This window comes from Taudactylus pleione, unplaced genomic scaffold (genome assembly GCF_031769625.1).
Source record: "Taudactylus pleione unplaced genomic scaffold, aTauple2 ptg000039l, whole genome shotgun sequence".
Lineage (NCBI taxonomy): Eukaryota > Metazoa > Chordata > Amphibia > Anura > Myobatrachidae > Taudactylus > Taudactylus pleione.
In genome coordinates this window covers 7,679,888-7,698,197 of record NW_028284441.1, presented here as the reverse complement: position 1 = coordinate 7,698,197, position 18,310 = coordinate 7,679,888, and the positions used below count along the sequence as shown (strand labels likewise).

The 18,310-nt window shown below is 43.2% G+C and overlaps 1 protein-coding gene across 2 annotated transcripts in view; it reads right to left on the bottom strand.

Moving 5' to 3' along the window:
* Nucleotides 1–18,310, bottom strand: part of LRCH2 (leucine rich repeats and calponin homology domain containing 2) — a 181,624-nt gene that overhangs the window by 34,098 nt on the left and 129,216 nt on the right. For both annotated transcript variants that reach the window (XM_088453038.1, XM_088453043.1), the window contains 3 exons: nucleotides 16,819–16,876; nucleotides 8,536–8,648; nucleotides 5,886–6,023 (listed from right to left, as the gene is read on the bottom strand). In XM_088453038.1, the coding sequence (XP_088309164.1) occupies nucleotides 5,886–6,023; nucleotides 8,536–8,648; nucleotides 16,819–16,876 (309 nt within the window). The remainder of the gene's footprint in view (nucleotides 1–5,885; nucleotides 6,024–8,535; nucleotides 8,649–16,818; nucleotides 16,877–18,310) is intronic.

Genomic DNA, 18,310 nt, shown 5'->3' with positions numbered 1-18,310 from the left:
GGTAAGAGGGAAAGAGGGAAGGAAGACTAGTACACTCAAGAAACACTCACAAAAAAGGAGATGGGAAACCGGTGACCAGCAAACTCGCCCATATCAAGCCAGGTGCATCAGGGCGGGTGCCTTGTGGACCCTATGGACTTAGAAGAACGTTAACAAAAGGTAAGTTCTTACCATAACCTCATTTTCATCTTCAGGGTCCATAGGCTCCACAGGGAGACCTTGGGGATGTCCCAAAGCAGTCCTGTTAAGGGTGGGGACTCTCCTGTGCAGAGTGGAGAATCCGGCACCCAAAGGAAGCATCCTGAGAGGTGACGGTATCAAATGCATAGAACCTTAGAAAGGTCTGAACAGAAGACCAAGCTGCCGCCTTACAAAGCTGAATAGCCGAGGCGCCACGGCGATCTGCCCACGAGGGATCCACAGACCAAAAAGAAAGCCTTAACAGATGACGGAACAGGCAGACGTGCCTGCGTGTAAGCTTCTGAGATAGTCATACGAAGCCATCTAGCCAATGTTTACTTATTGGCTGGTCATCCCTTCTTGTGAAATCCATAGAGCACAAACAATGAGTCTGATTTCCGAAGAGAATTGGTCCACATAAATCCTGAGAGCGCGGACCACATCCAATAAGGCTTCTCCTGCAAAGAAGTCTGGAGACAGAAAGGCCGGTAATATAATTTCCTGATTAATATGGAAACTAGAAACAACCTTAGGTAGGAACTCAGAGCAAGTACGAAGCACCGCCCTGTCCTAGTGAAATATCAGAAAAGGAGGACAACAGGAGCGCACTCCCAATTCTGACACCCTTCTGCCAGTTGCAATGGTGAGGGAAAAAAAAAAAAAAAAAAGTGTCTTAGCTGATAACCACCTATGATCCACTGAATCTAGTGGTTCAAATGGAGGACCCTGGAGGGCCCAAAGAACTACTGCCAAATCCTAAGGAGCCACTGGTGGGACAAAGGGAGTTTGAATCCAGAGGACACCCTGAAGGAAGGTGTGGATTTCCAGAAGCGGAGCAATTCTACGTTGATAACAGAGCTAGAGAATGCCTTGGACCTTAGGAGGGATGTCTCAAGAGCCACGCCGTCAAAGACAGACGATCCAGGTAAAGGCAAGGACCAAGGGACAACAGGTCCGGACGTTGAGGCAGCAGAAACGGAGTGTCGTTTGAGAGACTCTGAAGTCCTGAGTACCAATGACGTCTGGGCCAAGCTGGAGCCACCAGCAAAACAGTGCCTCTGTCTTGTTTGAACTTCCGAAGAACTCGAGGAAGCAGGGAGACTGGAGGAAATAGGTACACAAACCATTTGTCCACTAGGAGTTGAAACACTTCTTGATGAAGAGACCATTCTCCTGGATGTACGTCTGGACGGCTGAGGAAGTCCGCTTCCCAATTGAGAATTCCCAGAATGAACACTGTCAAAATGGCCGGGAGAGGAGATTCTGCCCATGTCAGAATGTCTGACACTTCTGTCATTGCTGCCCGACTTCGAGTGCCTCCCTGATGGTTGATGTAAGCCACTGTGGAAGCGTTGTCGGACTGAACTTGCACAGGCTTTCCGTGAAGAATGTGCTTTGCCATCACGAGGACCCTGTCCACAGCCCAAAGTTCCAATATGTTGATGGGCAGGGATGCCTCCACCGTTGTCCACCGGCCCTGAAAGGCGTGTGGACCAGTCACTGCGCCCCATCCCCAGAGACTGGCATCCGTTGTGAGGAGTATCCAGTCCGGGGTCCAAAAGGGGCGACACTTGGTTAGATGAGCAGTCTGTAGTCACCAAGAGAGGGACAGATGCACCTCCAGAGAGAGAACCATAGTCTGAGCTCTGATCTGGCGGGGTAATCCATTCCACCTGGAGAGGATCAGCCCCTGCAGGGGCCTGGAATGGAACGGAGCATATTCCACCATCTCGAATGTGGACACCATTGATCCCAAAACCTTCGGAGAAATGAATGCGTACCCAAGAGACCACTTCTCTTACCCAAGCATTCTTGGTGGTTTGACACCAGTATTGGGTGAACTGAAGAAGTCGGCTTCCCACTCTGGAGTCCCCCAGAGGGAGGCCCGCCCAGTCAGGCTGCGGGTTTATCCTCCTGCTTGGAAGCTGGGCGTTCTGTGCTCCAGGCCTGTTTCTTAGGCTTGGCTAATTTCTTGGCAGCGGACTGATTTGGAAAGGACTGCCTTTGGCTTTCCCTTGAGGACGAAAGGATCTAAAGGAGGCGCTACGAGCCTTTGCAGGAGCAGATGCTGAAGGCAGAAATGCAGATGATTTGGCCAACGTGTCAACAATCTTGTCCAGTTCTAGACCAAACAAAATCTCCCCATTATAGGACAAGGCCTCCCCAGGCCTTCTTAGAATCGGCATTTGCGCTCCAATAGCGTAACCACAGGAAACGGCAAGCAGACATGGCTGCGACCCTGGATATCAGTAGACTAGCATCCAGAGTGGCCTCACCAATATATGCAGCCACGTCCATAATATGGCCGATCAGTGACACCTGATCCTCTGGAACTTCACAGGAGTCCTTACGTGTATCGGTCCAACTCTCTATAGCCTTAGCTACCCAGGAGATAGCCGTGGACGGGCGGGCAACAGGTCCTGAAAGAGTGTAAATAGACTTCAGGCAAGTTTCCACCTTCCTATGCATAGGATCCTTCAAGGAAGAGATGGAAGGCATAGGTAACGTTGCACTCTTTATTAGCCATGTAACGTGTGAATCCACCGCAGGGGGGATTGCCACTTTTTACAATGAGCCTCCGGAAACGGGTAACAGGAGGTCAAACGTTTCTGAGGTTGATGCCTCTTACCAGGCGATTTCCATGCATCCACCATGTGATCCACTAGCTGATCTGACAGAGGGAATACAGCCGAAGTTACCTTCACCTGTTTAAACTGTGCGTTTGGATTTAGGGTTTGTCTCGTCATCCTCAATCACCAATGCGGATCTGACCGCACGCACCAAGGCAGGAATATTAATTCTTGACTTAGGCTCCGCCTCTTGCCAAGGGGAGTCAGGGTTAGAGGCATCAGCCACTTCTCAGTCATCAGAAGACATCTCAGATTCTGATAGCTGTGTGGATTGAGATGTCAACATAGGGCGCTTAGCTGGTCCAATGGGCTTCTCACTCTGTAACATGGTCTGAAGCGCAGTAGAGGTTGGTGCCAGACTCTGTACTGAGTTAGAGAAAACATCCACCCATGGTGGAGGGCCCTATAGTTATCCCACGGTGGGCATGACCGCCTGCTGAGGTACAGGAGGGGTCTGCATATTCAGTGGTAGTCCCTGTGAGCGAGGGACAGGTTGCTGTAGTACCTCCATAGGAAGAGCAACAGCCAGGACCGCCAGGCGGTCTATAATTGAGGCCAGCATCTGAGAGAAAAACGCCCAAAGGGACTCCTGTACTGATGTTAGGGGGTTCGAGGAACCTGGCTGGTTATAACACCTCATACATAGCCCATACTGAACCACATCCCTCTCACTGAAAACTGCAGTACATAATCTGCAAGATTGCGACACAGTACAGGAATGTGTCCATTACCCTTGCCAGATATGTCTGCAGGGTGAATGACACACAATAGCGCACTGTGTACAAAGCAACCATGAGTATATTATATAAAAATACAACAGGAAGAAATATACTGGTCCTGTCTTATGCTTATGGGAGCTGCAGGAACCCTTTGCCAAGATATGGCACAGTGCAGCACACAACAGTATGTGACAGACCTCAGATATATTGAATTAGTATATATGAAGTCAGGTATGATCTACCCTAACACCACCTGTATTAGGGCAGAACAGAGAGAAAAGGTATAGTCATAAGTTGACAGATAGTGCTAGCACAAGTCACATGCAATGCAGAAAGACGCTGCAAAACGGCACTATATTCAACTACACAGTTGCAGTGTCTGGTAGGAAATAGCGCTACATACGCTGACCCTGGGGAGAGGTATGCAGGGAGACCGGACCACGCGCTGTCCTGGGAGAACTGCGACCGCACACTTAGAAATTGGCCGCCGGGGACCTCAGAGGGGGCGTGTCCGGAGGAGGAGAGTAACTCAGGGAAGCCAGACCGCAGTGGAAAGGCGCGCTGAACTGAGGGGAGGAGCCGATTAAACAGGGAAGCTCCCCTGGCCGGTTATTAACCCCTGGGACGCTGGTTCCCGCACCAAAATGTCCCTGGTGGTCAAGTTGGATCGCGATAGCCGCAGCCTTGCGTCCACACCCAGCACCTCCAGTCTGTCCCCTGCGACCAGAGATATCGACTGCGATTTTTTTACGCGCTGGTCACCGTGAGCGGCAACTCGCTCTTACCTGTCCCCTGAAGTCCGGGTGCATTCTGGGCTCTCTCCGGGGACCCTGGCTATCGCTGACCCCCGGAACTCCCGCCGAGATCCCCAGATTGGTACTGGTGTCGTGGCACCAGAGGGGTGGCGGAGCGGCAGCACAGACGTCTTACAGACAGTATGCTGCTGTGCGCTCTAGTCGCTAAAAGTAACTAAATAAAATAAAGAAATAAGTTTTAGGGGCTGACTAACAGCATATATGGTGACCAGACTCCAGCCAAGTACCAACGAAGCTGAGGTGCCTCTGGATCGGCAGCAGGGTATAGGGAGAGTGGACCCAGTGCATTCTGGGAGCTAAAGCTTTAACAGCGTGGTGCCGGATTGGTTCCCATAACCTACACCCCAAGGTCTCCCTGTGGAGCCTATGGACCCTGAAGAAAGGTGGGTTAGGGGGAGGATTAGGATCAGTGGCGACTCCAGAGGTAGGGCTGCTGTGCACTCCAAGACTCCAATAGGGGAGCCACACCAACTGCCCTTCCCGACGCTGCCAAACACGTGACTCACTGGTAGTTTGTGTGGCTCCCCTATTTGAATTTTGGACTGCCACTAAGTACGTCTAATTTTTTTTGTCTCATTTGTTTGAATTGATTCTCTATCTACTTTTAAGACTTGTGTGAAAATCTGAGATAGTTTTAGGCCAAATTTCAGCAGAAATCTAGAAAATTCTGAAGGGTTCTCAAACTTTCGAGCTACCTGACTTGGGCTGAAAATGAGTGGAGATATTCCATACTGCCCTGAACTGTAGGGGTTGGGGTAATGGAAAGACCTTGATCCATGGTGAGGCAACCATCCCAGCAGTTCCACTATAAAAGGCTAAAACACAATGTTTATTTAAAAAAGAAACAAAATCGTTGTCCCCCACTTTGTAATAAATGAAAATATATTTTTATGTTCTTCAATCATTATAATAAAATGTAAAAGAATTCTGTTTTTTGAATCTAATGCGGCAAAAAACAAAAACAAAGATGAAAGTGAACACAATTGCTCATTACGAGTGTTCGCCACCGAAGACAACCTTGAGTGCCCAAGAGCCCCATTGGACTATCCAGAATCTATTTACATAAATAGAAAGAATCTGCTGAGCTGTTTAAGTACAACTTGATGTGCCAAGTGTATAAAATGCTCTAACACTGTCTGCTCCATCTGCGTACATCTAGCTCACAACAAGCACCTTCTATAACACAAGTCAATCTAATATGTAAATCACATACTAGGACACAAGTTGCCATACTAGGACATTATTTGACACTGTATATTAATTATGTACTTGACTATCTTTAGTTGCCATGTCAGGCTCCTAAAGGCTCATCGTCACGTCCACTTCTGATATCCACTTTTGCAAGGAAGAAACAACATAAATGAAGAGCACATTCTAAAGTTCTAAAGCAATGTAGAAGAGAGTGGCTACTAACTTCAGTCTGATTGTGGATATGAGTAAGCTTACAATGATGTTCTTTAAGAAGGTCAATGCAGAAACCCCAGTCATGGCAAAAACTATGTAAGGACCATCATAGCAATTGTAGAAACAAAACCTCTTACCACTGCTGGTGATGGAACGTGAATGCTGGCAACTGAACGGGGTCGTATATGATTGGCGAGATGGCACAAAACAACTCCATCCATGAGTGCTGCCCCAATATCATCTGGCAAAATTACCTTCAGTCTGGCTTCCAGATTCTGCAGAAATATTACAATTTCTTCTTATTACATAGCTAAAAACACATTTTATCAGTCAATAATAGACACAGTCAGTCAAAGTACTAATATAAGTAAGAGCAAACAAAGGTCATATAGTGGCTATTTGCCAACTATTACAGTACTATACTTGAAAAGATGAGTAGGGGCATCAGGGACAAAATTATATCCATAAAAACTCCTCCAATATATATTGGGGGGGGGGGGGGGGGGGAAGAGTGGAAAAGTTGTCTGTAGCAACCAGATTCTAACTTATCTTCTGTAAGGTGCTAGATAAATGTAAAGTAGAATCTTATTGGCTGCTATGTGCACACACATTAATAGTGTTTTGGTGCTCACAGATTGCTTACTCAATCTTAACCTGTGATAAATGCATAAGGAAAGAATATGACAAGAGTTCCAGCAGTTGTGGATATGGTGACACTAGAAACACTAGTTTGTAATGTCCATGGCCACCATCAGGTTCTCGGCTTCAAATGATCGCTAAAGAGGCCCTCCCAGAGGGGTGCAGACACGGGCTGGGTATGGGATGCCCGTGCTCGGGATCCCAACAGTCAGAATCCAGACACCTGCATCCTGACCAGATTATAATGCCGATGCCCCCGGTTAAGTAAGCCTAACCCCTAACTCTACTCCTCCCCGATGCCTAAACCTGACCTTCCCCCCTAGTGCCTAACCCTACCCCTCCCCGATGTCTAAATTTAACCTCCCCCCACACAGCTTAACCCTCCTCCTAGTGCCTAATCCTCCCCCTAACACCAGTACTTACCTTCGGGATTCCGGTGGTCGGGATGCCAGCGCCGGTATTCTGACCATCGAAATCCCAGCGCTCGGCATTCTGACAGCACTCCTGTAGACATGACTAACATGGCAAGGCCACTTTTCCTGCAGAATATAAAGAGCCCTGGTATTGGCAACTGTGTGACCACTCCCCAAAATGTTGGGCCACACCCCCCAGAATGTGTCCCTGACAGACCCTTCCAGTGGTCCTGTTCAGGTCATAACCCTTTCCATGCAGTTTACTTATGTTAAAAACCTAGCAAACAATCTAAATACCTAGGAAATGTGTGAAATCTGTGTCCAGGAAGGCAGTGAGAGCTGTGAGGGTAGGGAGGGGCCTTCCTACAGATCTAGTTGACTTGCGCTAGACACACTCTATAGCTTGTTATATAATAAGATGAGCCAGGAAGCTGCCCGAGGGAGGATTTGGGGAGAGGCCAAGTGCAGAGTTAGTGCTGAGTGTACTGTATATAAAGCATGGACGACGAGGTAAACAGTAATATGGCCATGGCTGTGTGAAGTATGGTCTCCAATAACTAAAGTTGTCAGAGATCAGCCTAAATTTTACATGGACTTCAACCGCGTATCTATAACACATAATGTAATGGAATGTCGTATTCTACTTTCAGCCTTAATAGGAGGGTTCATGATCATAATATACTAATCATCAGTAACTACACTAGTGTACAATTATAATTTTGAGAGCAAAATTAAAGTCTGAAAAATAAAATATTAAAAAGGTATGATATAAGCAGAGCACACAATGTATAATGTGAACATGTACATCATCTAACAGTGCAGAAGCCAATCCTGACTACGTGCCTGACTCACAGTTATACGCAGCTCTCACAGCAGCTTCATGTTTGGATGCAGCTGTTGTGTGAAAAGATGTAAGAAGAAGGATAAGTCTGTAGCAGAGAGGGACGCCCACCGCAGGCTTCTGTGACCTGCTGCTGCATCCAAAGACGCAGCATCGGATCATCTGCGTGAACATTGGTCATTGTGAACAACGGTCATTGAGTAACTCATGATAAATCAGGAAGGCCGATGCTTTCACAATGCTGGAGCTAATTAGCTGCTTCCAAGGAAACAGCCACTGGTCACGGCATGCCCCGAAAACGGGACCAACACCCCCCCTCCCCACCATTTTTGGCAACGCTGGCTGTCACCAGCCTTTCCCCGCCCAGAGCCAGCCACTGCATGTCAATCATGCTGCGACTAATGCTGGGCATACACTATACAATTATCTGTCAGATCTCTGTCCAATCTGGCTGGTTGGAATGAAAACCTGGTAATGTATGGGAGCAAATGACAGCTGATCATATGGTTTTAAACACTGGAAAATGGACAAAAAAACAATTGTTCAAATTGGTTAAATTCGTGTGTTTTAACCAATTTGTCTAAACGACCATTTTTGGCTATTTTCCAGTGTTTGTGAGCAAATTGATATTTTTTATTTGCTCCCATACATTACCAGGTTTTCATTCCAACCAGCCAGATATCTGACAGATAATTGTATAGTGCATGCCCAGCATAAGGGGGGACTGCGACCATCGCTGCAGACAGATCTGCACATGCCCAGTACAGTTCTGCGCATGCGCAGATCGCCACACATCAGAGATGTATGTACACCATCAGGTTTGCATACATCTCTAAATCAGACACTATGTTCCCACAAACCCCCAGTAAGCTATTAAAATCCATTCCCACTTACATTACGTAGCAGTTTTATTTGCTCTCTTTCTTCTCTTAGATGCTCCATTTTTCTTCTCATAGTGAACCCTGGATCTAAAGATCCATAGTCTTGTCGAGAGGAGCGGCTAAAAGCTGCAATAAAAAATCCAGTTACCACGCTGATCCTTTGGGAAAATCAGTGCTTTGTGTAGTCTAACCATCAAAATAATGCACATTTTTAAAACAAAGTTAATACAGGTTTTCTGAATGCAAATGTATCAGTCTCGCAAAACTAAGCAGATCAACAGCAAAGGTTTATTATATTCTATCGAACAAAAGGTAGATGGACACTTTATGTTAATGGTGAGCTGCTGCACTAGATAGCCAACTATCAAATACAGCCATAGCCAAAAGTTTTGAGTATTGGTTTTCACAAAATTTGCTGCGTCAGTGTTTTTAGACCTTTTTGTCAGATGTTACTATGGTATACTGAAGTAAAATTACAAGCACTTCATAAGTGTCAAAGGCTTTTATTGACAATTACATTAAGTTTATGCAAAGAGTTAATATTTGCAGTGTTGACCCTTCTTTTTCAAGACCTCTGCAATTTCGTCCTGTCATGCTGTCAATCAACTTCTGGGCCACATACTGACTGACTGGCCGCCCATTCTTGCCTAATCAATGCTTGGAGTTTGTCAGAATTTGTGGGTTTTTGTTTGTCCACCAGTCTCTTGAGGATTGACCACAAGTTCTCGATGGGATTAAGGTCTGGAGAGTTTCCTGGCCATAGACCTAAAATTTTGATGTTTTGTTCCCCGAGCCACTTCGTTATCACTTTTGCCTTATGGCAAGGTGCTCCATCATGCTGGAAAAGGCAGTGTTCGTCACCAAACTGTTCTTGGATGGTTGGGAGAAGTTGCTCTTGGAGGATGTTTTGGTTCCATTCTTTATTCATGGCTGTGTTCTTAGGCAAAATTGTGAGTGAGCCCACTCCCTTGGCGGAGAAGCACCCCTCACACGAATGGTCTCAGGATGCTTTACTGTTGGCATGACAGGACTGATGGTAGCGCTCACCTTTCCTTCTCCGGACAAGCGTTTTTTCAGATGCCCCGAACAATCTGAAAGGGGATTCATCAGAGAAAAGAACTTTACCCCAGTCCTCAGCAGTCCAATCCTTGTACCTTTGGCAGAATTATCAGTCGGTCTCTGATGTTTTTCTTGGAGAGAAGTGGTTTCTTTGCTGCCCTTCTTGACACCAGGCCATCCTCCAAAAGTCCTCACCTCACTGTGCGTGAAAATGCACTCACACTTGCCTGCTGCCATTCCTGAGCAAGCTCTGCACTGGTGGTGCCCCGATCCCGCATCTGAATCAACTTTAGGAGACGATCCTGGCGCTTCCTGGATATTCTTGGGCACCCTGACGCCTTCTTCACAACTACTGAACCTCTCTCCTTGAAGTTCTTGATGATCCGATAAATGGTTGATTTAGGTACAATCTTACTAGCAGCAATATCCTTGCCTGTGAAGCCCTTTTTTTTGTGCAAAGCAATGATGACTGCATGTGTTTCCTTGCAGGTAACCATGGTTAACAGAGGAAGAACAATGATTTCAAGCTCCAGCCTCCTTTTAAAGCTTCCAGTCTGTTATTCTAACTCAATCAGCATGACAGAGTGATCTCCAGCCTTGTCCTCGTCGCATGACATTATCCAGCCTTGTCCATGCCCACATGACATTATCCTAAGCACCTTTGTTAACGAGAGAATCACTGACATGTCAGCTGGTCCTTTTTGTGGCAGGGCTGAAATGCAGTGGAAATGGTTTTGGGATTAAGTTAATTGTCATGGCAAAGAGGGACTTTGCAATTAATTGCAATTCATCTGATCACTCATGACATTCTGGAGTATATGCAAATTGCCATCATAAAAACTGAAGCAGCAGACTTTGTGAAAACCAATACTTCTGTCATTCTGAAAACTTTTAGCCATGGCTGTACTATACATAAAAAGGAATATGGTAGTGCTGCGCTCAGCCTGATTGATGTGTGGAAACAAATGAGTAATGATCATAAGTATTCCTTTACTTGTCCTAATCATGTATGAAAACACAAACTGTTAAATATCAGAAATCCAAAATAATAAAATACAATGTAAATATATATGTCGGTGAAGGTACAAGGAAATAATAAATTGATTCCAAGAAAATATATTACAAAAAATGGAAAAAGAAAAAATATGCTTGATAGCAGTTAATTGCTGTAGGGGTGGGATTTAGGCAGCTCCAAAGTGCTGTGTTGCTCCCCCACTATGGATGAAGGATACTGCCTTCAGCTGAGAATAAGGCCACCCCCACTGTGCTAATCCCACAGTAATTTAACACTCGCCGTGGGTGTCTGCGGAGTCTCGTGTGAGAGGCACGTTGATAGCCGACCTGGAGGAAGTGTCTGTGCTGTTGCAACAAGTCTCCAAAAGATAAACTGATAACAATATTAGCAGCACAGACACTTCCTCCAGCCCGGCTAACACCGAGCCTCTCACATGAGACTCAGCAGACACCCACGGCGAGTGTTTCAATTACTGCGGGATTAGCACAGTGGGAGCGGCCTTATTCTCAGCTGAAGGCAGTATCCTCCATCCATAGCGGGGGAGGAACACGGCACTTTGGAGCGGCCTAAATCCCACACCTACAGCAGTGAGTGCCCACATGACATTATCCTAAGCACCCACTGCCAGTGAGTTTATCGGGGAACCTGTTTTGTCAAGAAAGGAACATTCTCCTCCTGTATAATATATTGGAGTAGAGACATTTACTTTTTTATATCAATTTCTGTCAAGCCGGACGCGGCTGCAGATATTCACTATATGCTTGAATCACTCACTCCCCTGCTATACAGTCCGGAGCTTGCATAGTGGATAATAAGTGTCATATCCACCTTACATATCTATTTATTTTCTTCTCCTAACAGAATTAGAAGATCTACTTATTATCCCTTATTAATGTGGACACAAGTTGATAGAAATCACGAGTTGGAACATCATTGCGGCTGCAACTAGAAACATTGTTTCTTTTAAGTAATATTTTATTACCACTACCCAGCCTGATTAAGTACTGGGTTCATAGCTTGAGGAACATTTTTCTCACACTGTTCTATGCTTATTGGATTTATAATGTGGTATTATGCTTAAATAAGTTTTTATCATTCATTTATTTTATATTGATTGGTCTAATAAATGGCTAATGGCATATTTGCATTTTTATTGATTTATTCACTTACATTGTAGTGATGTTTACACTGGTCTAGTTTCACAATCACCACTAAGGTATTACTAGATACCTCTATAGCGCTGTTCTCTTTTGGATCTGTGTGTTTTTTTGCTGGCAACTTTTAGTAGTGATAGTAGTTAACTACTTAACTGACCACAGGGGCTGGCTGAAAGCAAAAATGCAGTAGATACAGTTTGTATATATTGCAACAGTATCTACGGCATTCTTTCCTCTCAGCCAGCCTCTGTGGTCAGTTAAGTAGTTATTAACTACCGTAAAGCATATTTTCCTTTTTATTTTATATTTCCATTTTTTGTTATATATTTTCTTGGAATCATCTAATTTATTATTTCCTTGTACATTCACAGACATACATATATACACACATATATATATATATATATACACACACACACACACTCTGTTGTTTATATGCCATTAGTTTATCGTTTTGGAGCTTGGATATTGAATGATTTGTGCTTTGATACATGATTAAGACAAGTAAAGGAATACTTATGATCATTACTCATTTGTTTCCACACATCAATCAGGCTGAGCACAGCACCAACTTCTTCCTTTTTATTATATTCTATTTCCGCCTTGAATGTTTATCCTAATTTTATATTATATATTCTTTATCAACATATATGATATTCAGCATCTTCAAGATATTTTACATTTATTTGAATAAATATTGCCATTATTTAAAGCATGTGAGCAGCTTGTTGTAGGGCTATCATCATAATTTCTAAGGCACTACATTGCTCTTCAGTGCCTGACAATGGAGGCAATAGGGACATACTGGGTAGGCAGAATAAACTCAGACATGAAAACAAAAAGTTACGGAGGGCCCTGCTCACATTCTTAATAGAAAAGGGCAGAGAAGAAACAAGAGTAGCGGGTGTGGATAGCATTTTGGGTAACAAAGTGGCATATCCAGGCAATATTTCTCTGGTTAGGAGATTGGATGTGAAAAATAAAGCAGTGCGTGACACCAAGACAGCAGGATTGGAAGACAGGAATTTATGGGGTCATTGACAGTAAAAAAAAAAAAAAAGTGTTGAAACTAGCAAAGAGGTTCAGAAAGAGGAGTATAGAAAAGTAACTCCAAAGCCGCACACACTAGACAATTTTTATGAATAATATGGACAATAACGATATCGTTGAACGATATATTTTTCAGAGTGTATGCAGTGAACTACCAACGATGCGCGCTCCTGGGGGTCGTTAATGTCTTTTGTCGTCCATACATGTAGGCTAATCTGACGATATCATCAAGAATGGTCTGTTCAGAGATGTGGCAGGATGACATCAATGAAAGATCTCTTTAAACATATCTTTCAGTGTGCACACCCAATAGCGTTTGTCCTGCACTACAGAAAGTTCAAGAAAAATCTATCACCATTATCATTCATACAGCACAACGTCTAGTGTGTATGAGCCCTCACAGTGTAGCTGTACAGTAAGTAGAAAATGGATCTCAGTAGAGTGTTGGAGGCGGAAGCATGATTGCAGAGAATCACATTGTTGGGCATGTAGTGCGGGAGAGGGAGTGGGGAAGATGGGCGTTAATCAATTTGAGAAGGGTGACAGGGAGGAGAGAAGGGCAGAAAATACATCTTTGGTTACTGAATAAAATGGACAAATCATCGGATAACATGGGGGTAGACTTACTAAGTGGTGCTTTTCAAAGGTGCCGCATCTTCTGTGGTTTTGGCCGTTGGATTAACAAGTACAGGCTGAGCCTCCCATATCCAAATATTCCGAAATACAGAATTTTTTTTACCATGACTGAGATAATGAAACCTTTGTTTTTTGAAGGTTTAATGAACACAAACTTTGTTTAAAGCACAAAAATTATTAAAGATATTGTATAAAATCACCTTTAGGCTGTATGTATATAAGGTGTATATGAAACAAATAAATTTCATGTATGTACACAAATTTTGTTTGAGCAACAAAATTATTGAAAATGTTGTATAAAATGACCTGCAGGCTGTGTGTATAAGGTGTATATAACACATAAATGCATTCTGTGTGTATTATTGGGTCCCATTCCCAAAATATCTCATTATGACATGCAATTATTCCAAAATACGGAATATTCCGTTATCCAAAATACTCCTGGTCCCAAGCATTTTGGATATGGGAGACTCAACTTGTACAACAATATTGAATATAGCATGTGCCTTTTTTAAAATTAATATTATTGCACCTTTAAAAACAGCATCTGAAACCCCCAAAGACACCGTAGCTCTAGAAAACGCTTATTTTTAAATTAAACCCTATATCTGGTGGCTGGAGCTGCATTGTCTAGGGGTAAAGTGTTTTGTTGTAGAATCTTGTTTTTAGTGCAATAAAAAAAAAAAAAAATCAACAGCGCTACAACCTACAGTATCCCTGTATTTTCTGATTTATGGGGAGATGTATTGAGCAGTGTAAAGAGAGGAGAAGTTGCCCATTGCAACCAATCAGCTTTTCCTTATTTTATAGAATGTACTTGATAAGGTTACTTCAAAGCCTATTGGTTGCTATGGGCAACTTCTCCACTTTTCAACTTTTTATGCTGCTTGATACATATCCCCCTATAGTTGTAAGCCTATGAAAATGTAGGTGGTCAGGCATAGAGCTGAGCTAATGTGCAGCTAAAGCTTGCTGCCTTCTGCATGTCACTGCTGTTGCAACACCTCCATTACTTTTTATCGAAGACTGAATGACTACAAAATGTATTCTTCACTTGATTATCCCATTGCTCAAGGCAGTAACTGAGATGGAGCTCTTCTTATGGCTACTACTGTATTGTAAAGGAGTTGTGCACAATATGATGCTCAACAATATTTGTCTTTTATAACATTACAGTAAACACAACAGATTCAGCAATTTTTTTAATCTATTTTGAAGCCCCAAAACCTTAGTGCCTGAACTAGCTGTCTTTTATAAATTAAAGAACAAAGTCCACTTATGGATAAGTCATCACTCTCTATGACTTACACCGCTCACTTTTAGCAAACAGAAGTGCTTCTACTGAGCCCTATGGCAGAGGCATGGGGTGGCTTCATCGCCCTACACTGAGAACTCACAGCACAATCCGCAACTCTTGGCTTCAATTGGGGAAGTCCTATCAGCAATGTGCTACATGCGAGGGTAGGACAGATTAGCGAAAACTTGCCCAAAAGTTAATTTGTTCTCAAATCAGCTAAGAGAAGACGACCCAATGAGGAGACCGAAGAAGAGAGCGGTCAGTAAATGGTGTATAATCTTAGCAGCTATACAGGCAAAAGAAATATAGGAAAGTATGACAAGAAAAGCCGGTCAATAAAGGCAAATAAGCAAGAAGGCTTAATAAAAACAATATTAATAAAAATTAAGTACATCCTTCAGGGACATGGTTTTAATTAATCATCACATTAAGTCATTAAGTAAAAAATGTAGCAAGAGAAACTGTATTCTGACTAATTATTGCCTTCAGCAGTGACAAGAAGGCATTCATTTACTAGGAAGAGGAAGGGAGCATGAATATTAGTGAAATCATTAAGTATTCGGTCACATGGAGAAGAATAGGTGACCTTCCAGGCTGACACATGCCCAGAGAGCAAAAGTGGTTCCAGCATGGACAAAGGAACAACTTCCAGCACAGAAACTCTAGCCTCCCAGCCAACACATTCATTATGAGAATGGGTGACAATATGCTTGAATACATCACAGGGAAACAGTGGCGTAACAGGGCTACAGTGCACCCTGTGCCAGGTCCCGGCCCCGAGCATGACATTATACCATTGCACACAGTGGACGGGGCCTACAGCACCAGAAAGTGCAGCACTGCCCGAAGCATCCTAAGGACGCTCTGAACATCTGTACAGACTGCTTGCCTGGAGCGTCCACCATAGGAAGCTCTGGGCGGCACTGCAGCAGAATCCCTGGCTGCAGGGTTGTCATGAAGCACCGCCAGAGAGCTCCGGAAGGCAGGAGGAAAAAAAAAAAATGTCTTATGCACTGATGAATCAAAATGTGAAGCCTTTGGTTCTTCACACAGGGTTTTTGTACATCACTGAGTAAGAGAAAAGATGGTTCATCAGCATGCAAGTTTATTTACAGTCCACCGGCTTCCCGGTGTGTTTTAAACGGCAATGCTTTTAAGAGCAAAATAACCCAAGTTTTGCTTTTAAAAGTATTAACCTTTTCAATTTCAGGCTTAAACATGCAGGGAAGCGACGGCTTGTAAATGAACCCCTGTGACACGTACTACCAAGGAGGACTGGTGATAGTCTTGGGCTCTTTTGCTGTATCCCAAGTCAACGTCTTGCAAAGTCACTGGCTCCCAGAAATAAATGGGCTACCACAGCACGTTGCAACACCAAGAAATATGCACTGGTCTACGCTTAATTGGTTAAGGATGTAGCCGCCAGCAAGATAATATCAAAACACATACCTCCAAACTAGGTCAAAATTACCTTCTAGGAAAAGAACAAGGGGGTAGGCTTTAAATCATCAAATGGTCAGCACCATCTCTGGCCTTAAAACCTATCAAGCTGGTTTGCAATAAGCTGGACAGAATGATGAAAGCAAAGCAACCTAAATGTGCAATTATGAGAACTTCTGCCACAATACTGGGAAGAATATTCCAAACAATATTTGATTTCCACTGTAGAAAGAATGTGACAAGCGTCTTCAAGGGTTACATCAGCAAAAGGTGGCTACTCAAGATGTTCCAATTAGCGCTGCACTTACCAGTGCTGCAGACTCCTCGCAACATAATGACGTCATAATGTCAGGTGCTAAGGAGGCAGGCTGACACTATTTAGCCCTTTGACGACGCTCAAAATTGATAGACTAGATCAGGATGCTTTTAAAAAAAAAAAAGTGTCTTGAAGGGTTTGCTTGAAAGTTTAGATAAACTAATGCAAATCATAATCATTCTATTCTGCTTATGAAGTCTACAAAGCACCAATGATGTGACATAGGAATATGACAATTTAAGTTATAATTGTATTTTCATAGATTTCTACTTGTCCAAAAAAAGTTAGAATTGATTAAAACACAATTTATTTGTATAAATGCTTACCTGACCTTGGCTTTAATCCAAATGGTGTTGGAGAATTACTATGCGACCTTTCACAATCCTAATATACAAGAGAAAAAGAAACACTATGCAACATTTGAAAATTAAGTTTCACTGTATGTGCATGAGAGATTATAATAAATATACATACACAAATCTATACACCATGACCAAAAGTTTTGAGAATGACGAGTATTGGTATTCACAAAGTTTGCTGCTTCAGTGTTAGAACTTTTTGTCAGATGTTACTATGGTTTACTGAAGTAAAATTACAAGGATTTCATAAGTATCAAAGGCTTTTATTGACAATTACATTAAGTTTATGCAAAGAGTCAATATTTGCAGTGTTTACCCTTTTTCAAGACCACCCTGTGCAATCCTCCCTGGCATGCTGTCAATCAACTTCTGGGCCACATACTGACCGATTGCGATCCATTCTTGCCTAATCAATGGTTGGAGTTTGTCAGAATTTGTGGGTTTTTGTTTGTCCACCCGCCTCTTGAGGATTGACCACAAGTTCTCAATGGGATTAAGGTCTGGGGAGTTTCCTGTATCATGCCAACAAGTAAAGCATCCTGAGACCATTTATGTGTGGGGTTGCTTCTCAGCCAAGGGAGTGGGTTCACTCACAATTTTGCCTTAGAACACAGCCATGAATAAAGAATGGTACCAAAACATCCTCCAAGAGCAACTTCTCCCATCCACCCAAGAACAGTGGGCGGTCGTCAGTATGTGGCCCAGAAGTTGATTGACAGCATGCCAGGGTGAATTGCAGAGGTCTTGAAAAAGAAGGTTCAACACTGCAAATATTAACTCTTTGCATAAACTTAATGTAATTATCAATAAAAGCCTTTGATATTTATGAAATAATTGCAAATATTGACTCTTTGCATAACAAAATTTTGGGTCCGTGGCCAGGAAACTCTCCAGACCTTAATCCCATCGAGAACTTGTGGTCAATCCTCAAGAGACGGGTGGACAAACAAAAACCCACAAATTCTGACAAACTCCAAACACTGATTAGGCAAGAATGAGCGACCAGTCAGTCAGTATGTGGCCCAGAAGTTTGACAGCATGCCAGGGCGAATTGCAGAGGTCTTGAAAAAGAAGGTTCAACACTGCAAATATTAACTCTTTGCATAAACTTAATGTAATTATCAATGGAAGTTATAAGTAACACCCTGGTAGCTGGCTGCCACATTTTGCTGCTCTCGCACCAAATTTAAAAAAGTTTTTAAGTTAGTCCAGCCCAAGTGTGAGACACCACATCCTGAGACCCCTATGTATGAAGGTTTCGCCCATATCATTATATTTGGATGAGTCCAAATGAAACATATTTGAATATGACAAACATGTACAGTACACTTGTCTTCAAATTTTAAAAAGAACTTAAGACTGTTTAATTTCACAGAGCTTCAAAATCTAAAAAGGTGAACATAGGCACAATCACCTATAATTCATTTCATGGTGTAATTGTTGTTCTAAAATTCAATCA